The sequence below is a fragment of the Thalia democratica genome, chromosome 2 (genome assembly GCF_965202585.1).
Source record: "Thalia democratica chromosome 2, ktThaDemo2.hap1.1, whole genome shotgun sequence".
Lineage (NCBI taxonomy): Eukaryota > Metazoa > Chordata > Thaliacea > Salpida > Salpidae > Thalia > Thalia democratica.
In genome coordinates, this window is record NC_139166.1 from 14,393,747 (window position 1) to 14,417,665 (window position 23,919).

At 26.3% G+C, this 23,919-nt stretch overlaps 1 protein-coding gene across 1 annotated transcript; it reads left to right on the plus strand.

Moving 5' to 3' along the window:
• Positions 1 to 417: 417 nt before the first annotated feature.
• Positions 418 to 11,925, plus strand: LOC145850072 (poly(ADP-ribose) glycohydrolase-like). Its single transcript, XM_082955217.1, has 15 exons — positions 418 to 474; positions 766 to 991; positions 1,294 to 1,372; positions 4,387 to 4,579; positions 6,353 to 6,487; positions 6,887 to 7,024; positions 7,336 to 7,494; positions 7,745 to 7,893; positions 8,337 to 8,425; positions 9,012 to 9,154; positions 9,767 to 9,914; positions 10,154 to 10,292; positions 10,492 to 10,652; positions 11,106 to 11,234; positions 11,570 to 11,925. The coding sequence occupies exons 1-15, from the start codon at positions 418 to 420 to the stop codon at positions 11,662 to 11,664; spliced, it is 2,040 nt and encodes a 679-aa protein (XP_082811343.1). The 3' UTR covers positions 11,665 to 11,925.
• Positions 11,926 to 23,919: the final 11,994 nt, after the last annotated feature.

Consider the following 23,919-nt stretch of genomic DNA (forward strand, 5'->3'; position numbering starts at 1 on the left):
AGGTAGATTTTTATTTGGATTGTTTTTTATTTTGTTTGTTTTATAATAGCTAATTTTTTTTTGCATGTTTCAATCTTTGACCATTCAAAAATATACTTAAATTGTTTATGTTTTCTGAATGTAAAATGTTTTTGTTTTATAAGTTTAAAACATAGAATTACAAATAATTTATATAGACTGGGTGCATACTGTAAGAAATTATTTACATGGTTTTGTACTTTTAAGTTATTATAAATGTTTTATTTATTCCATTTAAATTATTTTATTACTTATTAACTTACTAGTTTTCCAGAGTATATTGTACAAGTTCTGGAATTTGAAGATTATGTACAGTTTCTTTTTTTGTTTGTATGTAAGTTATTTTTCTAAATGTAAGAATAAATGTAACACAGGAATTTGTTTAAAAACAAATATAAGATGCAGTCTTCAATTTCATCATTCTTTCCTAAAAAAGTACACACTGAAAAAAATGGGGTAATTATTTTTCTTTTAGTTTTTTATAAAATGTTTCAAAAGTTATGTTTACTTTTGTTACTTGAATTAAAAAAAAAAGTTTATTTAACAGAAATAAACCAGGTTTTCAATAAGGTTTTAGGTAGTTTCATTTAATAGTATCTTAAATTTTCAGGCTTAAAGCCAATCAAATAAAAATTTTACAAGATAAATACAAACTTTTAAAATTTCTTGTAAGTATTAGAAAAAAATGTACATGAAAAGTAACATTTTTTAAATTTAGTATTTTAAAAGTCTTTGCCAAACATTCAGAACCACAAGGCAGAAAGTTCTACGGAAGAAAAAGCAAAGTTGTCAGATGAAGGCAACAAGTCTGCGGAACTAACAGACAAGTCTGCTTCCTCAGGATTAAGTAGCAGGTCTGTGTCATCAGATTCAACTTACAAATCTGTATTTAAAGCGTTAGATGATGGTGACACTCTTTCAAAATTATCTTCTATTGACGAATGTCATGTTTCTTTTGAAGATTTCACTAAAGGTTGGTGTTACAAATGTTGATGAAAATGTTTTCAGTTTTTGATTTGATTGTCATTTTAGTCTTCTTATACAGTTGGACAGCTTTTATTTGTGTTGTATTTTTGCTAGTTATAAAAACAAGTGTGTTTTATTTTCAATGTTTACTTAATCCTGTTGTAATTTTTTTTAAAATAAAACATATATATGTCAGATATAAAATGGGAAATTTTAACTTTTTGTAGCAATTTTATTTAAAAAACTATTGTTTTTTTTTATCAAAAGGAAAAATACTCACAGTTGATTTGTTAGCATTTGAAAATATAGATTTCCAGTCGAACGGGAGTTACAGTAAGAACAAACACATCACCCCGAATAAGTATTCGAATTATGTTACGCCAAAAAAGTTAGTTTAAAACTCAATAAACTATATTTCAGAAGCATAACATAATTAAATTAAACTAAAGCAATTAAACTGATACTATTATACTTATGGTAAAATGGTGTTGTAGTATTGATGTGTTTTACTTTACGCCAATATATTATTTATATCGTAATAAACATTAAACAAATATTAATTATGTTAGCTCATTTTTAGTTAAGTCTAAAATAGTATTTGCTTTTCCGCATTGTATAGAGAAGGTAGAAAAAGAACGTCTGATGAAAGTTTTGGAGGTGACTATCAAAGGTAACTGTTTCATTTGAAGCTCAGTGATATATTTTCGTTTACACACACTTTAATTATTGAAATGAGCACTATTTTATTTTTGATTGTATTATTTATGATGTAAACTTTAAAGCTTATGTAAATATATTTTCTCACACTCTAAATGTTTTTAAGCTTTTTTTTGTAAGTTAAGATTTTTATTTTTGGCAAAGTTATTTTTTCTTTTACCTATTTTTTTATAAACTTTATTGTTGAGCTTATTATTTATTGATGCATGTTTGCTTGGTAAAATAAATTATAGAAATTTTAACTAAGTTGATGAATACTTCAAAATTATAAAGTTAAAAATTAGTTTCATTAAATTAAGTGAGTTGTGTGATTTTTAAATAGTTTTAGTAGCTTTTAATTCATATGTTAACTATAATGTTATTATATTAGTCATAAATTATTTTTTTTCAGATTTTTATTTTATTCTCCTCAAGTTTGTCTAACTGTTAACTTTAAAAGTGTATAACAAATTAGTAACATAGAATAGTTTTCAATAATTAATTAATAAATTGACTCCTTTATGTGCATGCATTTTTATTATATAGCTATGAACAAAGAATATTTGACAAAATTGAACAACTTCTTTAATATTCGGTTGTGTAAAAGTACTTTTGCTTACTTCAATTAATTTTGTGAAGTTAAAATTTACTTAAGTAAAAACAAGAGTAGTGTTAGTGACATTAATAAAGTTAATGAAAGATAACATAAGCTTTATACCATCAAACACTTTCATTGGTAAAACAGTTGACTTATTATTTATGATTCTAAAAATGATGAAAATTTTTTTATCCACTAGTAGTAAATCTTATTTGTTGATTGAAATATATCATTTGAATAAAATAAATGAAAAGGTTTAAGATTGAAATCAATGTTTAAAGTGGATTGTTTTTATTTGAAATAGCTTTAACTAGTTTATAGTAGTAGTATATATTCACAAGTATATTAGTATGCTTTTGAAATTTATTATTTCAAACTGTAGAAACTGAATATCTTTGCAATTATTTTTTTACCACTTATTTGCTAATTTGTCTGAATTAATAAATTACAGTGTTGCCACTTTACCTGGAAATCTGTAAAAACCTGAATTTGACAATTTAGGCAAAAAATACTGGAAAAAACTGGAATTAGCAAAGTAAAAATAAAAAACTCGAAAAACCTGGAATTTTAAACAACTTTTGAATATTAAGTAGAAAATTTTTGATTTGACATAAAAAGCATACCATAAAGATAATTTTTTTTTTGTCATCATCGGTTTAAACTCAAAATAAACCCAAAAACAATACTTTAAAAAACCCTGAAGAAATTTTGAAAACCTGGAAAAAAATTGTCAAAAGTCAGTGGCAACCCTGTGTATTATTTCAAGCTTTGTAATTATTATTGTAATAATTTAAGTTTTTAATAATTGTACTGATAAGTAAAAAATCATGTTTGTTTTTCTTTAGTTTTCAGTAAATTATTTTCTGTTGATGATTTAAAGGCCAAAATTAAAAACTTACTCCTTTAAGTATTAATAAATGTATAAAAAGTTATACTTGAAAAAACAACAAAAATTTTCTAAATCTTATTAATGTTGTTTTGTTATTTTTTTTTGAAATATGGTTATATATATATGTTTAATAAATTGATAAAGAAAAAGTTCAAAAGAACAGTCGACACACCAGGACAAGTTGAAAAACTTGAATATTATAATTTTATTAATTTTAACAAGTAAATACTGTTGTAATATTATCTAGCTTCATGTTATTTTTTCCAATAAGCTTCTAAACTTTATTTAGTAGTATTTCATAGTTATTGAAGCTAAGTATTCAAAAAAAAAATTACAATGTGTAAATTAAAAAAAGTTAATGTAAAGTGTAAATCAAAAAGTTTGCTTAGTATGTGAAAGTATTGTTTTCATATTTTAAGCTTAATTTAAATATCAGTCAGGTAGATTATTATATTAATGCTTGTATATTTAGCCTATATACTTCTTTTTTGCATGACTAACTCTATTTTATGAAATTTAATAATTCTTATTTTTTTTAAAGAACTTTCATTCCTTACATGCTTCTATAATTAATAAAAAGTAAAAATATTAAATCATTACATTTTTCAATATAATGTTTTATTTACAAGGTAAGAAAAATTATATAATGATGTTTAACAATAAATTGTATTTCTTCACATAAAAAAAATATTTTCTTTTACTTTGTTTATACTTTTTTTTTATCAAGTATTTTTTGTGTTTAATGAAAAACATTTAAAATTACACTGAGAGATAAACTATCACTGTGCTTTTATTTATTTTTAATTTGAACTATTTGTTTAATGAGAAGAAAACAATTGATAGTTAAGTTTATAAGACTATATTATACTATCAAAGTACTTAAGTGATTTCTTTCAAAGACTGAAATATTGAAAGTTTTTTATTAACCTTGCAATGTTTATAATACTTAAGTTATTGTTTTATATAAGAATAAGTACATTAGTTTATAACAATTAAAGTTTAATTTTAAAATAAGTATTTGAATAATTAAAGGCTAATTAGACCAATAAATGTTAATAAAGCTTTATAAGGTATTAAATATTAAAATAATTACTTAATAATCCTCTAGTTATATACTAAACCATTTACAATGTAATTTCACTTTTGTAAAACCAAGTAAATTTCTCACAAAAGTGTTCGCGTTCACAGCCTGATTTAAAATTATTTTGTTTAAACTCAGAGAAGACAGCCAGAAGCGAATTAGGACAAACTCATTCTCACACTCGCCCAACTCATTCAACAAATCGTTTGCAAACAACTCAAGTTCATTTGCAAAATCTCCAAACTCTTACTCTTCATCTCCGTCAAATTCCTTCATGGCATCACCTTACTCTACTCCAAAGGGAAAATCTCCCTACAAGTCACCACCAAGAGTAAGCAGTGTTTTTTTTTGTGATTATATATATAAAAGTAAGTATAATTTTTTACTGATTTTGATTTTATTTTTATGTGTATTCATAAATATTTTAAATTGCTTAAGTAGTGTTTTGATTTAATTATTTGTTTTTATATGTAGTTATAAGTAGTTAGTAAGTTAAATAATATTTTAGTTCAATTATTTAGTTTCTGTTAGGTATGTTAAGTTTGTTGAGCAAAATTTTGATTCCTTTATTACTTGTTATATATTATTGTAAATGTGTTCAGTTGTGTAAAATATATTAATTAAATTATTGTTTTTGTATTTGCTCATTAGTACTGTAATGAACTGAATTTTTTATATGCTATTCTATTGTTTTGAATGTCGAGTAACATGGAGTTAGTGAACAAGAACCAATTTTTGTTGAAACTTAAATATAGTTTAGATAATGAGAAATTAAAAGCAACAACAAATTAAGAGCAGATCAAATTACAAAAAATTTCTGATGCAATGTTTCTTATGCCATATGCAGCTATATACACTCATCAGAATTTGAGGTTGAATAGTTGAGTCAAAACCTTACAACATGTAGTTGTAACAGACAGTTTGAGCTTAATTATCTAGTTCCAGTAACTGAGAGCATAGTGGTCCAACATTTTTTTATAATAAAAGTTTACATTGGTTTTTATTTAAAAGCTTAGAGTGTATACTATAATATGATTATTTAAACAAAAAAATCAATTTGTTTTTCAGATATAAAAAAGTTTTATAAAAAATTTATAAAAAAAAATCTCATACAACCAATTAGATATTTCTAAGTCTAATTTTCTTTAAATTTAAGAAAATTCACTAAAAGTATATCTCCTTCTCATTTATGAAACATTTAACTTTAAGTTTTCAGGAGGTGTACTTTTTGATATTACAAACAACTTGAAGGAAGCGGATTTTTGAAAAATAAGCATAAAAAATATTAACAAATTTTAATAAAAATGGTCATTAAAAAAGATTAATATAAGAAAACTTGTACAAAAAATGAATGATATGTTTCGTACAAATTATTTAAGAATTTACTAAAGATTACTCTAATAAAAGTTTTAAAACAATTCCTAAAACAAATTAGAAAAAAATGAAGGAGCAGATATAAAGTTATAGCTAATAATGAGTTTATACATTCTTAAAATAATATTTTATTAAAACTAATTTTGGTGTTGATGTTTTAAATCCATTTAATGTAATTTGTGAAGTATTAATTTCTTTATTTTATTGGTGTGTGTATCTGTTCTTTATAAGAGATTATAACCCCTTTAAATTATTAAACCTAGATTATAGAAATTAGCTTTAGGTATAATTTGTATTTGTCAAGTTTGAGATTTAGTTATGGTAGAAAGTGTGGAGGAAAGTTATCATAAAACCATACAATCTTAAATAAAGTAATTTAATATTATTTTAGGAATATAGTATGTTAAGTTTGTTAAGTTGGTTAAGGTGTATATTCATTAGTTGAATGGTTAAATCATTAAGGGCGTAGGGGGAGGGGGGTAAACCACCTTATTTATAATAAGTTCAATTTTTTTTCTTTGAAATACTTGATCATGAAAATCTTAACGATTACTTTTATTAGACTTTTAAAGACTTATAGTGAAAAATTATAAGATGAGTTTCAAACTGATACGTGCTTTTAAGCATAATATCATAAAGGTGAGATGGTGTTGATTAAAATTAATAATTTTCGCAAGTTATAATAATTAAAAACATGAAGCTAACTTTTCCTAACCATGATTTATTCCAGATGACCCCAAAGAAAGCCCACATGAAGTCGAGACCGGTTTTGGCGGGAAAATTGCAGCATTTCAAGAGAAGTCCAGAATGTCTCGGAGAATTTCCACCATTAAAAAATTCTGAAAATCACACAGTTTTGTTCGAGGTACGGATTTCATGTTTGACAATTTTTATTTTGTTAAATAAGAAAATAAAAAAATGTTTAATTAGATTAAGTTAATTTAAGTTGTAATGAGTGACTCTTTTGTTTGAGTTAGGGTGTTTTCTAGTATCTAAATAACATTTTTAATTTATAACAGTAGACCTGCTATTATAATGGTATGTCAAGAAAGGCTTGTTTTTAAATATTGCTAGTTTAAATTTTAATGTAGTTTAGATTAAATTCCAGTTTTGTAAAATTAAAATGTTTAATTCAAACCTAAGTTTTATTTTTGGATAATTGTAAATTTTATTGTCAACATAACATTTTAAACATATAACTTATATTGTGTATTTTTTACTTTATAGATCACATACATAACTTGTATTAACAACCAATCAACAGGCAAGTGACAAACCCATTGAAGCGTTGCGAGGTAAACATGTTCCATTGCCATGTTGCAACAAGTTGCTAGGCGACCACTGGGATAACATAAAGTACGCTCTAACCCATTCACGCATAACTTCCACCCACGACCTAGAAGTTAGTTGGATTATTATAGTTTTAAAATTTGTTTAGAATTTAATATGCAACAACTGGCAGAGGTTTCTTTAAAATGAGTTGGTAAAATAGAGAAACGTAACTTAAAAGACCAGAACTTAAGAACTTAAGCAGTTCGATTTAAAAATATGCTTGTAAATTAAACGAACCAGCAATAAGGAATATGCACTAAAGTTTTATTTGAATTTTATATAAATCTAAAGCAGGAGAGCATACAAATATATTGTAAAGATATGTACTATAAAATTAAACAACTTGATTCCATAATAAGTGTTATTAATTACTCCACACAGGAGCGCATTGGGACATACTGCAAAGATAATACCCGCAGAAACATGCAGGGTTTACACTATTTCTTCCAGAGGAAGGGTCCCTTCACTTCGGAGTTTTTCAATAGAATCCTCCCGTTTATTGTTGAAACAGCTCTTCAGTTGCCTGACATTTTTAAACAGGTTTGTTTTATTTGATAAATAATAAATATATAGTATATATATTTATCAGAGGAAGGATTTTTACATATATACTGTACCCAAAAAAGTATTGTAAGTATCATGTATACTTGGTTATATGTATTTTTTTACCTTTTGAGCTAGTTTTTAAATAAAAGCAAAGTCTCCTTTAAATTTAAATCAAGTTATTTTTCATGTAATTCATGACATTATATTTTCAACAATCAAATTTAACAAATCATAAAACAAACAGCCGATACCACTACTGAAGAATGGCATGACGCACAAGCTGACGATGAGCAAACACCAGGCCGCAAGCATCTTGTGCAACATGTTCCTTTGCACGTTTCCCAACGACAGAGATTACGCTGAGAACGACTACAACCAGTGTAACTTCTCATCGTTGGTTTTATTATTAATTGTTTTTGATTAATATTTTAATAGTTAAAAAGCTATTTGATTACGTTGAAACTAAAGTGAAACTCATTTGATTGTCAGGTACTTTTTACTTCATACTTGAAAGAGTTTCTTATGTTTATTAATAATTATTTTTTAGTTTTACCTATTTCTTGTGAACTGACGAAATCTAAAAATGAAGTTTTTAATAAGTTGTAGTTTAAGTTGCATTTCTATGGCATTTAAAATGAAAATCAGTTAGTTTTTTCCTATAAATAATATTTTTTTATGTTGTGAATATTTTTAATTTTGTACATGCTTAACAAAGGCGTCCTAAAATAAGAACTAAGAATTTTTTCAATAAGTTTTAGATGACAAAAACTGTCAAATCTTTCAATAAAATAAAGTTTGTTATATTAGTCCTAATTCACTTAAATTGATATCAACAGAATTCACCAACTCAACACGAAAAGAAAGGCGATGAACCAGAAAATGAAGACTCTGGTTCACTATTTCGACAGAATTTCTAAGGAAGGAAGTACGTAAAACGTTACTATTTAAAATTGAGTAAACTATAGTGTAGATAAGGGTTTTTCTATTTGATATCGCTTCCTTGGTACAATTTTGGTTTTCAGGGGTCATTAACCATTTAAAGGGGCGATATCTAATAAAGAGGCAATTATTTATTAACTTTCAGTCTAATGGGGCATTTATAAAATGAGTTTAGGAAGCCTGGACTTAAATTGTTTATTTGTTAGTTACATTTTACTAGTATTTATTTCGGCCATCATCAAAAAAGTTGAGATGTTCGCGCCATTAACAATAAATAATTATCTTTACTACACGACCAACAACAACAGCATCCGAGACAACCTAAGACCGGTTTCGTTCTAATTAGGACTCATCAGGCAGGCATAGTCTCGAGAAACCGCTTTGATCTAATCTAACTTTGTACATAAACTAGCTTGGTTAAATCACAACAGCGGTTTCTCGTGACTATGCCTGCCTGATGAGTCCTAACTAGAACAAAACTGGTCGTAGGTTGTCTCGGATGCTGTTGTTGTTTGTGTGGTAAAGTTTAATATTTATTATAATGCACTAAAAACATATTTTAATAATTTTAGTTGGTGAAGGCAACATAACATATGAAAGAGTGTGTTTATCTGAATTACCGAAGTGGAGCGAATTAGATGATAAGTTCAAAAATGATTTCATGATTGTTGATAACAGTGGCATGATTGAAAATGAAGGCATAGGAATGTTACAGGTTTCATTTGTTGTTTTTTAACAAGTTTAAGTTGTTTTCAAAATGTAAGTTAGTTATAAGTTGTTATCCGTTTTACTAATTAACATATTTCAGCCATTTTAGGGTTCTTAAAAAACTTAAAAACCTTGAAAAACCTGGCATTTGACATCTTAGGCAAAAGAAAAACTGGAAAATCTGGAATTTGAGATAATAATTACATGTAAAGTAACCAATCTCAATGATATACAAAAAAATCTATCTCGAAAGTAAAAATAATGTTGTACCAGTATTTTTTTTTTATTAAAAAACACATTTAAAGTACCTTTGTAATATCTTTTCAATGTTGTTATATTGCTTAAGATTGTTTTTTACTTAAATGTTGTTTAAACTAAAAACTGACCTAGAAACTTTTAAAATCTGGAATAAATATAGAAAACCTGGAAATTAATCACAGAAAAACCTTTAACAACCCTGTTAGATTAATAAAGATTTCCTTGCTTAGTTAATTGTTTATAGTTTTCCAACACTAATAACATAAGAAATAGTAAAAAAATACAGATTCACTTTTAAGTATAAATAAATATTATATTCTATTACCAATGTTCAAAATGATTTTAATATTAATTGTTTCAGGCGGATTTCGCTAACGAGTTCATAGGTGGTGGGGTGCTGAATTATGGGTTGGTTCAGGAGGAAATCAGGTTCATAATAAACCCTGAATGTTTGGTTTCCATGGTGATGTGTGAGAGAATGCATGACAACGAAGCAATCATCATAACCGGTTTGTTAGTTTCACTGAATCAGGATAAAACAATATCCAACATATACTGTTTATTAAATTTAATAACATATACAGGAACAGAACAATATCCAACATATACTGTTTTTTCAAATAAATAAAAAGTTAAATTTCATATTAAATTTGATAATATATACAGGAACAGAACAGTATTTAACATATACTTTTTTTTCAAATAAATAAAAGGTTAAACTTATTAATAAACTGAATAATGTATACAGGAACAGAGCAATATTCAACATATACTGGTTATTCAAACACTTATATGTGGTCAAATCCCTGCAAAGACGATACGGGTGTTGATCCTTGGAATAGAAAATGTTGCAAGATCACCGCAATTGATGCCATCTGCTTTTGGCCGTTAGTTTGTTATAACTTTTTTTTTTGAAAAAAATTAATGTCCACCTTTTTTTAAAAATTAAACCAATTTGTCATTTTCTGAATATAGCCAATGTACTTCAAACTCGTTATAGTATTACTCCCTTAATTGTAATGTTTATAATTTCAAAGCTTTGTTTCAAATAGATTGTATTAAAAAAAACCTATGCAACTTTCACAGTGAAACAGTTCACTACCAATTCAAAAGTGAACATGTGTTAAGGGAACTAAACAAAGCTCACTGCGGATTTCATCCGCTAGATGGCGTTCCTGAGCATCAATCTGCCGTTGCCACTGGTAACTGGGGGTGCGGGGCGTTCGGTGGCAATTACGTGCTGAAAGGTTGGTTTGAAGTAATAAAAAGTTAATAAGTAAATATATATACGTTCAAACTTTACTTTAAAAATAAATAAATTTTTTATAATGTAGAGATTGCTTGAAACAAGCAACTATATATAATGTGTCTGTGGCTAGTGTTCGTGCTTAATGTATAGGTTTGTAATTCTAAAATGAATAATTTAACCAGCTATATAATACATGAATGAAAACTATGCGTGTTTTTTATGGTCAACAAAGTAACTTAAAAACTGAAGGATTGTGTATCAGTCAGAATTGTCACTAAACATTAGTTGCTAAAGTTTAAATTAAAATTTGTTTAAGTTTTGTTCAGTAGTAGTGGAAGTTTTAGTGGTGTAAATTTATGAAAGTAAAGTTGATGTTTATTTCGGTTAATCTATGATATAACTGTTAAATACTTTGATTAAAAAAACCAATTTTATAATTAATTCTTTCCAGCTGTAATTCAGATGATGGTGTGTTGCCACGCTAAAAGGCAGTTAGTTTATTTCACTTTCAATGATTTCCATCTGAAAGAAACCATAGAAACAATATACAAGCTGCTAGTAGACAACCAGGTCTCTATAGGTCGGTTTTATTTGATCTTCATAAGTAAATCAATGGTATTTTGTCTACCAAGAAAATATTTTTTTTGAATATTAAGCATATAACAAAAATTTAAGTAAGTTTAAGTACCAAATTTTGTAGTTTATTTGTTAATTGAAAGAAACTAGTGAAAGCATAAAATTATACTAGATTTATAAGTAAAATAAATAAAGTAAGCAGTTTTTAAGTTTTTGGAAATTATTACTTATATTTACTTTGGCTATATATGAAAGTATTTTTTCATTATTTTGTAAATAACTAAATTAGTTATAACTTTTATACACTCTTTTTTTTTCTAACACAATTATTTATAACAGGACAATTATGGAATCTCATTATTAATTATTCTGCTGAGCAATACCAACAATTTGGAGATTATTTGATAGAAAAATTAAAAGAATTTTCAGATTAATTTCTTTTAGGGTTTTGCCACACTTGAAACCTAGTTTATATAAAAAAGCTGTTTCTATAAGTTGGCCAGCTTTTATTATTTTATGATCCACAATTATCTTTGAAATTAAATTCTTCTTTTAGATGTTAAGTACCCTTAATAATGTTATTATTTTTATAGTATCATCCTTGTATAAAAGTAATTGTTTTTCAGAGTTTAATTTTTATTTCTCATAAACTTTATGAATTTCCCTTAAACTCAAAATAGTTTTTATAGCTTCAAAGAGTGACAACTTTGTGCTTTAGACTAAATCATATAATTTTTAGTTGTGATGTTTTATAATTTTTTCACAATTAATGTTCTATACATCACTAGCTGCATATAATTTACTGAAGCTACAGTAATTAAAACTTTTAATTTATAAATGTATTAATAAAGTTTATTTTCTATATACAATGTCTTTGTTTTAGTTTTTGTCACAATAAAGCCAATAAAACTGTGAATCTGTGTTTTATGTAACTATATTACTTTGTCTAACTTTTTATTAACAAAATGTTTATTTCTGTATGAAATATAGTTGTAAGTAATTAATATCAGTTGTTTTACTAACTTCAAACAAGTTTTCATTAGATATAAAGATTTTAAATATAGTGGTACAGTTTTACTCATATAGATTTTATGTTGTCAATTTTTTTTTTAATTTTTATCAGTTACGTTTTTACAAAGGTTCTAAAAATGGAATACTATTAAAATCCACCCGCGTTCAAAATCAACCCGATGTTTTTTTATATTTCTTTTATTTATTAATTTATTTTAAAAATTTTTGCATTTAAAAAAATTATTTTTTATTTATTACTCACTATCACTGTTACCCCTAACCCTTACCCTCGTTCGGTAAGCGGTTCTCGAATTTGACTGGATTTTAATCCGGTGGATTATGAACGCGGGTAGATTTTGAAGATGTCCCCTAAAAAAATAATTGTTTAAAAAAATATTGCAGTACTTACTGCTGCCTGTTTTTAAACATTTATTTTAGTGTAAAAAATTTAAAAATTGAGTTTAATCTTTTTAGCATGTAGTGTTGTGTATATAAAAGTAATGATCAATAGTAGTAATGATAAATCAATAAAAGTAATGATCAATTTTACATAGGATAGCTAATCTTACTTTAATACCAATCACGCATTTTAAGAAAAATGTTAAGTTGGAAATATGTTACAAAATAATATTCCTATGGCAATAGAGTAATTTTGGCAAGTTTTATTGTATTTTTTTCTTGTATGTACATGAACAGGAATTACAAGATATAAACCATCTGCTGCGAACACTATAAAACAAAAAAAATGCGTAATTTTTTTTAAGGAAACTGAGATTTATATTATAAATAAGATAAGGTGTAAGAATAAGTAAACAAGCATTAACCATAAAGATTTAGAAGATAATTGAATAACACCTTATAATTTACCAAACTTTAAAAAAACTTAGTTATAAATTTGAAGTTTTTAATTAATTTTTTTATTTTAGCTTTTTATTTAGTTAAAGATAATAAAAATAGTTTATTAAAAAAAAACTAATGATACACGGTTAAATTTATTTTAGTTAAAACTATTTAAGTTGAGTTAGTGAATCTAGTAGATAGTCTGTACCTTTATATGGTGTTAGATATTTTTTAATGTTTGCTTTAGTGATTTGTAGACAGTATTTTTTTAAAGCATAAATAATGGTATTTCAAACTATATATAAACTCATTTTATTGTATTCTATAGTTTATTAAGCAAAATAAAATTAAGTTTAATCCAGCTAGTATGAAATATTTTTTTTTGTTTTAAATATATACTTTATTATTATACATCTTTAAAATACTAATTTTACAAAACTATAAACTAATTTTTTATTTATAAACTACAGCGTTTCTTGCATAAGTCAAACGAAAATTACTAAAAATTTATGTTTTTAAAATTTACATTAGTTTTTTTGTTTTCATTTTAGCAAACCTTTAAAAAACAGGATGCTCTTGTTTTTACAACTACTATAATTTCGAGAGATACTTTCTGCTTTTTTCTCATATGTTGTAAATATAACATTTTTATCAACTAACTCTGCTTTAGCCAGTAAAAAACAGATTACACTAAACTAAGAAATTCGCTCTTTTTTGTACAAACTTATTAATAATTCAAACAACTGTTTACTTAATCAGTTATTTTTTATTATTTTTGCCACGGTAACTCAAATACTAAAAGCAGTAACACAAATAAAACAGATTGAACGTTATAATTTATGAATTAACACAATTAACACTGGCAGACAGTAAATCATCAAAAGATCCAACATGAACATGTATCACTGTAGTTGATCTTCGAGAAAGATGTTTCCAACGACTTCTTGAATGTTTCTGCAAAGATCATTGCACTCACTTATATCGTGCTTGAGGAAAATAAGAAATTGGAAGTAATCAAGACTAAAACCACTCACATTTGCTCTTAGGTAATAGCGGAGTTTTATGACAGCATTTTTCAGCCTTATTAGTGTCTCCCTCAGCTGATACCGTTCCATGTTGTTTTCCAGAAAATTAGCAAAGATGTTGCCGCGGATCAAAAACCTACGACCTTTTCGCAAGGCAAGTATTGCTTTACTGAAGAGCATCGCCCATTCCGGGTGCTTACAAACAGGAAGGACACTGCGTTCATCTGGAGGTAGGTCGGGAGTCAAATCTCTCAAGACAACCTGCAGGTAATACCTCCGAAATACATCTTCCACGGTGAGCTCAGTTTCTACAGCGAGATCTTTTTGGTCGAACTTGTGCCACCAAATAAATTTAATTATTTTACGGATATTCACTGGCGTAACATTTATATTAGGGTTGTACACTGCCCCCCCATAAACTATTTCATTTGGATAATCTACGACCAACTCCATGAACCGATCAACCTCAGTAATCACTGCTGATATGTCAACGGCCTGCCAGCGGTCGTCATCCCCCAATTCATCTAGATAAGCTTGTAGTTGGTCAGGAATTTGAATGTCATTATGTTGAAGGGCCACTCTTATGCAATTGCGCAACCATTCTCGGGCTACTTGACGGTCAATAGGGAGTCGAGGAGGTTCACGGGGAGCTTGGTTACCATGGGGAACTTGGTTGCCATGGGGAGCTTGGTTGTCATGGGGTTCATCATCACTATGAATACTCACTTGAGGTTGGACCATTTCAGTTTGAAGTAATGTCTACGCGCTGTTTGAAAAGCGAAATAATTAGTGAATAGTTGTAAGCAAGCAAGAACTTATAAAAATAAATATAAAGTATTGAGATTACAAAATTTAAACAACTTTTGTGTTTGTTGCAATCAAATTCATGATTACTAAGTTCAGACTATATTGTTCTGTATCAGTGAAATTTGTTATGAAAACTTAAAAAACTAAATATAAAAGAATCAAAATAGTTATTTAAAAAAAATTTAAAGCTTGGTATGAAAAATTTTAAAGTCAAGTAATTTCATGTTAGTATTTTTATAGAGTTTAGTATCTTAAATAACAAGGTGCTCTCAAAGTGAGATGAAATTTTTTTAAATTAGATTAAATATAGTTTTAGACAATTTATTATTAGGAAGTATGATAGATAGTTGAATCTATATCATCATAAAATTTTTGATTGCTTTTGAAATTAAAATTATCAACTTTAACTTAATCATAAGCTATATCTGTTTTATTTAGTACATAAAACTGCTTGAAATAAAGTTTCCCATTTTAACATAAAATCAAGGTAAATTTAAGTTTTAAAACTAGTTTTACAAATCCATTTTACTCAAACAGATTTTTACAATGTTTTTAAATTAACAAAGTAGAAGTATCTCATGGCCAGCTTTTCTAAGCTCAAAATTTTTATTTTTAGTTGAAATACAAATATATTTACAATGTTATCAATATTAAAGCTTTCACTTGGTAATTTAAACTTAATATCAAACAACATTATTTGTTTAACTGCTGCTATAATAAGTTGCTTCTCACTTAAACTTGCAAAAATAACATTTTTTATTCTCTTTATATATCTTAAAGTTTCTAAAAATTTAAAATTTTGATCCATTTGAAATTTAAGTAGTTATTAAGCATTAAAAAAAATATTACTTTCTACTTAAGTTTATACCAACTATTAAAATTACATATTACTATCTATCAGAACTATATGTTTAATAAATATGAAGCAAGCTTTACATATGTATTGACTAATATAAATGAAAAAGACTTCATAAAACTCTTGATGTTTCGCACAATAATTAATCATTTAGAACTAGTCATTAATGGAAAAAAAGTAATTTTTGTATCGTTTATGTTAGAATACGAATCAAAAAGTTTTTATTTGTGATGATTTAGTTATATGAAATATTGTATTATTATTTCCTAGCATTTAAATTTGGATGCAACAATGAATTGAAAAAAATTGTTTTGTAGAAAAAAATAATTTCACTATAAATAATTATCAATAAAAGTATTTTCGTGTTTGTTAACTTACTTTTTTGATTATTATACATACATTAAAAAAAAAAAAAATTGATATTTTTTCAGCAAAAAAATTCTAACTCAAGGTTTTCTAGAAATCGTCAGTTGTTAGTAATACCTGAAAAAATTGTTTGAACAAATAAGTTAAAGATATTGCAAATCAAAAATAATACAAAATAACGCTAAAAGCTAGAAATATTTAATATCGTAGGTAAAAACAAATTAAGAAATACTTGAATTAGTTTGCTTCACCATTTTTTTATAAGATAAAACTAATATAAACTGAGAGTTTACTTTAATAATAATTCGTTGTATAGTTCATTAAATGCGTTGTTGATTTTAAAGAACTTTAAAATACAAGCATTCTGTATGTTATAAAAAACATTTTTATGTTACTTAAGTATGCAATCGAAAACAGCACACCAATGCTTTGAAAAGTTTCAGTTTTATAAAAGAATATTACTTTGCAGCTATAAGGTTATTACTTAAAGCAGATAGTATGTATAAACAATTCTGAATATATAAATTATAAATCAGTTGTTTTAGATTTTGTTATAAACTTAATAATAATGTTACAACAATTAGACAAAATATTTTTTATTTAAATTTTATTATTATTAATTTAAGATAACATACCCTAAAATAACAAGGAATGAGTTTAGTATTTAATACAACCTTGTAAAATGTACTTCGGTGTTTTAGTAAAACCAAAAACTCATAATATAAGTCAAAAATAAAATATAACTTAAAAAAAGACTTAAACAAAGTCAAAAAAAAAGTAGTCAAGGTATTATAACTTTATAAGTCTTAGTTTAAGTCAAAATACATAATAATGTTTTTAATTGTAAAATACACAAGATGGCTAAAGAAAGTTATTTAAGTTTTGAAGTTTGTTGAGAATAAGATTACAATAATAATAAACTAAAACTGTTGTCTTACATTATTCATAAAATTGAAAAGTTTGTTTACTGTGTTTAATTATCACAATTACTTTCTATAGACGTTCGTCATTTATTTTGCATATCTAAGGAAAAAAATTCTCAACTTTCTAAATATTGTTTATACTTTCTTTATAAAAACCTTTTTTTCAAACTTTTTTAAAACACTGTGTTTTAATATTTTGAATTTTTTGATAATCAATTCAAAATTATTAAAACTACAACTTTTTTTAGTAAACTTTGAATACAAATTTTATTCGCACGAAGTAGCACAAGAGCTCAAACCAAATACTCGAATTTGATTGGTTTAAAAACTCTTTTATGATTGGTTGGCACGAACCTCGCGTTTTCGGGCGAAACGAACAATAAGGTAGGGGGAAAATGAAACTATCATGTTGCTTTCACGAGAACGATCAGCTTTTATCATCTAGTGTGACGTCATAATTCAAATTGTCTGCCTTGCGAAACTTTATCAACAACTGCAGCAAAGTGCTCAAGTGTAACGTTTGTTGCAAAATTTTTTGGTTTAATGTCAAAAATCAGGATGAAAAATCATAAAAAGTGCTTTACAAAATATTTTGACGGCAGAGTTTTGCGAATTGAGCCTTTATTTGTTTGTTACTTTACAAGGTTTTTATTTTTCTTTATAGCTTTTTAGTCGAAACAATCGGAATTATTTTTGAAATAAGCGGCGTTATGGATTTAAACTTATATTGAGATATACTCAAATATGTGTTTGAACTCTATTTAGCTTCTTGTAACATTTGTAAACCAAGTTAATACAAATTGTTCGCTGCATCTCAAAATAAAACATATTAATATCGTTTTATGTATTATATTGTTTATAAAGTTTCAATTTGTTGTTTGTTAAGCTGTATTAAAGTTCAACTATCTTTAAAAGTTTTATTTCTTTTTATGTATTAGATAGCATTTTTAATTTTCTTAAATTATATACGATGCAATAAATACGAAACAGAGAAGTATTGCTTTTAGTCGATTAAATATTTACCTGACCAGATATCAAACTTTTTTAACTTATCTAATGACTTAACATGTCAATTAAGGTCTTTACGAGTTTAAAAACTATAAAAAACATGCTAAATTAAATTTTAGCTTACTCATAAAAAATTAAGCTTACTTTCAGTTTAATATTTCTCTTAAAGCATAGTGTCGATAATAAAAAGTAATTTAAGTATTGTATAATTTTTAAAACTATCGCATTTTAAAGTATAACTTTTAATTAGTCTGTTAATACATAGTTTATTTCTTTACAACAATTTGTAAAAACAATAATGTAGTGTTATAACAAAAAAAAAAACAGACTCTGCTAAAATATTAATAGTTGTATCAAATTATCCTGAAAAGTTGTAGAAGTATCTTCAATAGATACAAATAAATATAAGTAAATTAAAAAATATAGTAGTAGTAGTACAGTGCTTCCTCGCTAATCCGGTCCTCGCTAATCCGGTTCCTCGCTAATCCGGCCGATTTTAGTCGAGAAGTCGACTAATTTACTTTAGCGTTTAATTTTATTTTACTTCGAAAAAGTATTCAATTTACGTTTTATAAGTATGCAAGCAATATATAGTTACGTCATAATAAAGTATCATTTGTATAATCTTAAGTTTTTTTTTCATACTTTTCCCGCTCAGTTGTAACAAACTTGTTTATTATTCATTTGCAATTTTTCTGTCTTTGCTAAGCAAGTTACACTTTAATATACTACAATCAACATATCTGGTTAAAAAATGGATAAGACAGCAAAGAAACGAAAACGCGTTGAACTAACAATTGAAAACAAGTTAAAAGTTTGCGAAATGGCAAACAATAATGTGCCTAAAGCTGTTATAATGAACCAGTTTAACATTGGTAAGTCAACTTAACATGAAATTTTGAGAGGCGAAGAAAAGTTCAAAAAGTTTAAAGCCGAAAAGGAGGAGCTGGGACTAATTGGAGCTGCTAAAACGGCAAAAAAGTAGAGGGAGGCGTCTTTGACAAGCTAGACAGCGCCCTTTAAATTTGGTTTCGTCAGGAACGTGAAAAGGGTTGTCCAATAACTGGCCCAATACTATTAGAAAAAGCCTCCGACTTCCATCGTTTAATTTACGGTGAACACTCAAGGCCCTTTTCAGCAAGTACGAGGTTTCAATGGAGGTTTTGCAGGAGATTTGGCTTGCGTAATCTTAAAATATGTAGCGAAAAATTAAGTGCAGATAATTCAGCTGCTAATAAATTCATAAATGAGTTTTCTGTTACTACTGAGGGCTATTCTGAACACTAAAATTTTAACTGCGATGAAACTGGGTTATACTTCAGAATGTTGCCTTGTCATACATTAGCTTCAGTTAACGACCGGACAGATGGAACGAAGAAAGCAAAGGACAGGGTAACAATAAACGCATGTGCTAATGCCAGTGGCACAATAAAGCTACCTTTATTGTTTATTGGAAAGGCTAAAAACCCGCGTTGTTTCCGTGACCTCAACAAGGAAGCGCTGCCAGTTGTCTATTGTAGTCAAAAAATGCTTGGGTCGATCGTGACATTTTTCGCGATTGGTTTTTTAACTGTTTTGTTCCCGAAAAAAAAACAAAGACTAAGTGAACTTGGGCAAAAAAAGAAGGCAATTTTGTTCCTTGACAGTTGTTCTGCTCATCCTAGTGATACGAACTTGTATCAGCTGATGGAAAAATCACTGCAAAGTTTCTGCCTCCAAACGTTACTTCACTCGTACAACCAATGGATCAAGGTGTACTCGAGTCCATAAAAAGGATTTATAGAAAGTCGATTCTTAGAGATCTTATATCGCAATCAACTTTCACAATTGAAGATTTTTTAAAAGAATCGACATGACAAAAGTTGTCGACACCGTTTCATCTGCTTGGAGTATGGTAAAGCCTTCTTCCATTAGAAACTCATGGAAGAAATTAATGCCATTACAGCAAAGCTCTTCCATGCAAAACATAGACCCTTCAGAAAAACTCAAGACAACGAGTTTGTACAGCAATTTGCGAGATTAAATATTACATTTACAAAAGATGATATTCAAAGATGGATGAGTTGCGATGGTCCTGGATATGAGCATATGGACGAGCAAGGAATTGTTGAACTGGTTACTTGGGATAACGAAAAAGAAGCTGTTGAAGTTGTTGAAGATGAAATTGGTGTTTCCCAGCCTTCTAAGTGTCCATTTTCTCATGCTGAAGCCATGCGGAAAATGGACGATTACATAGCTTACTATCGTTGCCAACCAGAGCCACACCTGAAGATGTGTCAAAACTCATCCAATTTCGTGAGTTTTCTGCTAAGAAACGAGAAAGCACTGTAAAACAATCTTCCATTCTTTCTTTTTTCAAAAAAAATCTTAATTTAGTTAAAGTGTTAACAGTGTAGTTTTTTTCCATTAATTTCAAACTTATAAAATTTTGTTTCGTTTAGTTTTGTCTGTTTTAATTCTTTTTTCTTTGAATAAAGTAAAATAGTTTAATTAACAAAAATTTTATTGTACGTTTTGTTATATACATTCATAATATAACTAAGGTAGATAATTTGTAAAAAAACCGATATTTTGTTTTTATCCGGCCAAAGGCAAATCCGGCCGTATTTTCAAAAAATCTTGCCCAACTTGGCCGGATTAGCGAGGAAGCACTGTAGTAGTAAACAACAAAATTAGCAAATTAAGAATGCTACACTTTGTTCATTTATTTTAAAATTTATACCAGTAATTTCAGATTTTTAGGCAATACACGTGAATTTGTTGTCACAGCATAGTTTTTTTGAAAAGTTTAAAAATTTATTAAGTTATAATTATAACAAAATGTGTACAAAAGTTTTTTTAAAGTTTGTTTATTTTTTTTTTATAAACTTATTTTTTAGCAAAAATTATGATAACACAAACTATTAAAATATAGATACATTCTAATACAAAGTTATTTCATTCAGAAGTAATTTTACAGTCTGTAGAAAAACATTCCTTAAAAACAAGCAATAATACAAAGGCCGCCAATAAACAACAGATAAATTTTTTCTTAAGAAAACTTTTGTCTGTAGGTGTGGTGAGCGTTAACCAATGAGATTTCTCCAAAATGTTGTTTTCTTCAACAACAAAATTGTCACGGTAGCGAGTTTAATGCTAACTTTTGTGAACTATAGTAACCTATTAACGTATGATTATTTTAACATATGATTTATTAAAATATGTCGCCAAGAGACATGACTGCAAGTATTCATTAATTAAATGTGCTTGATAATAGTTTAAATCAGTTGCTCAAATAACCTACTCATTGTGTATAAAAATATGCTTTTTTTTATTAAGTTTAAATTGTTATAGCAATGTTTTTGTATATTTAGGGAATATTAATACATTTTTTTAATAACTAGAATTATTTAGTGCAACAGACAAATAATTGAAATTACAATGTGTATACTATTTTAACAAAAACACCTTGAAATATAGTTTCTTTATCAAACTTTTTATATAAAAACTTTTGTATTAATACTTTTACGTAAAGCACATTCCACTATAAACGACTGTACAAAGAAATTATACAATTGTAAGTTTTTAATTGCTTCAAAATGACTACTTAACATGATTACTCGTATTACTTTGTTAAGTTGTTTCTAATTTAATTTTTTTAAAAAGTGCTACATTTTTTCTAAAAACAAAGACAAGTATAAATTTTTAGATCACGTAAAGAGTATTTATAAACTCATGTTTCCAGGTTGAAATTGCTCACAACTTATTATCTTGTGTTTGAATTGATGCCAGCTTTTTATTAAAAAATTGTGCTAATGCCAAAACGCTTGCATTACTTATTTTAGAACGCTGGTAGTCTGTTTTAAAATACTTTTATACAAATATATATATATAAACCGCACATTACTGACCTTAATGTTTTGCAATAAATTTTTTTAAAGCAATTAGTCGGCAGAGTATAATATAAATCTGTGATCAATCAATTTTTATTATATATCGCAATTTTTAACATTGACAAACAGAAAAATCATGTGATCAAACTGTTAAAATTTTTGCGCTTCATAAAAATTGTTATAAAATTTCAAAATTAAACAAATAACTAACAATTAAAATTATTTAATTGCATTAGGCACTTTTACTATTATGATACTGATTGATCTATAATATTTAAAAAAATCGTTACCAACTTATTTGAAATTACTAACATATTAAACATAAGCTTTGATTGCTGAAAGTTAAGAACATGCTGTACATTTATTTCATTATTGGTTTTTTAGTTTAGTAGTAACTCAGCTAGCCTTCAAAAAAAGTTGAAAATGCAATTTACAAGTAAATAAAATTAACTAGAATTATAATGATTATTAATGATGAATGTAATGTAGAATGTAATGATGTAGAATGTAGATGGTTATTTTTTAGATATTATTGAAATTGTAAACGTAAAAGTTTTTTTTTTTGTCAAAAACTAAATACAATGTAAAAGTGGAGCTTGTAAACTTAATAAGAATTGTCTAATGCAAATTTTTTTATTGTTTTATAAGAAGTTTTTCACGATAAATTGCATGTGCCTAAATAAAAATTAATTTAACTAAGTTAGCTGAACGTTTTATTAGAACACTTAAATATCTTTAAAACGTTTTTTTTTTTGAATTTTAATAAATAAGCAAGTGATATAAATGAACTAAATTAATATTTTTATAAATTGTTGTATAGAGTTTGTAAAAAAATTAGTGATAGAGTATATGCTAAGAAACCCGAGGAAACTTTTGAAAATTTTAGTTGTTTACCAAAAGTATTCTCAAATTAACCACAAACTTGTTTTTTCCAGAAAAAAATAGTTTTAACTTTTTTTCATGGCGTAAAAATTACCGCCTCGTTTATTTAGAAAAATATTTTGATAAACACTTGAAATCTAAGAAAATTTATCAAATTTAAAAAAAAAAGTTTTTTATATTTGAAAACGTTATTTTAAATCTTTTCAGAAAATTTGAAACTCGTAATTTTATCATTTCTTTGTTCTTTGTCAAAATTTGTTTTCATAACTATTTCTATATGACTATGTATATAATGTGTTTTTTTCTGTTATAACAAAAAGTTTATTATAAGTTTATTAATTAAAGCACAAACATAATACTTATACTAAAATTTTTTTATTTCATTTTTACGTAAAGTATACTTTTCTATAAAAAATGTTTAAAGGAATTATATAAATAAGAAGATTTAGTTGTTTAAAAATGATTACTTAACATAAATACCAGTATTATTTCTTAGTTATTCAAATTTTAATTTTTCAAAAAAATATCAACTAAGTTAATAAATAAAAAACATGTGGAAAACTTTTCATCACGTAAAAGTATATTTATAAATTCATGTTTCCAGGTTGAAATTGCTCACAACTTGTGTTTGATTTGATGCCAGTTTTTGAATAAAAAATTGTGCAGATGCCAAAACGCTTGCATTAATGTTTTTAGAACGCGGATAGTCTGTTTAAAAACTATTTCTCTATTTAAAATTAAATATTACTGACCTTAACACATAATATTTTTCAATAAACTTTGTAAAGCAATTAGTCAGCAGAGTAAATCACAAACCTATGATCAATGTTTTTTTTTAATACCGCATGTTTTAAAACAGTCAAACAAACGATTTGTATAATAAAGTTGATAAAACTTCTTAAAAAGTTTCAAAGTAAAACAAATAACTAATGGTAAAATTTAATTAATAAAATTGGACATTTTTACCTAACAGTATTAAATGATTAATAATATTTTGAATTTTGTTGGTAATCAACTCAGTTAATTACTAACATACTTTAAATTAAGTTTAGTTAATCTTAAGTAAATACAACTAATTAATTTCTTAGTTTATTATTAG

What these genes read in the sequence shown, in the direction of transcription:
- LOC145850072 (XM_082955217.1), top strand. Translation starts at nt 418, where the DNA reads ATGCAGTCTTCAATTTCATCATTCTTTCCTAAAAAAGTACACACTGAA. An exon ending in TTTTGAAGATTTCACTAAAG is followed by an intron (nt 992 to 1,293) that starts GTTGGTGTTACA and finishes TTGAAAATATAG; the next exon opens with ATTTCCAGTCGAACGGGAGT. An exon ending in AATTATGTTACGCCAAAAAA is followed by an intron (nt 1,373 to 4,386) that starts GTTAGTTTAAAA and finishes GTTTAAACTCAG; the next exon opens with AGAAGACAGCCAGAAGCGAA.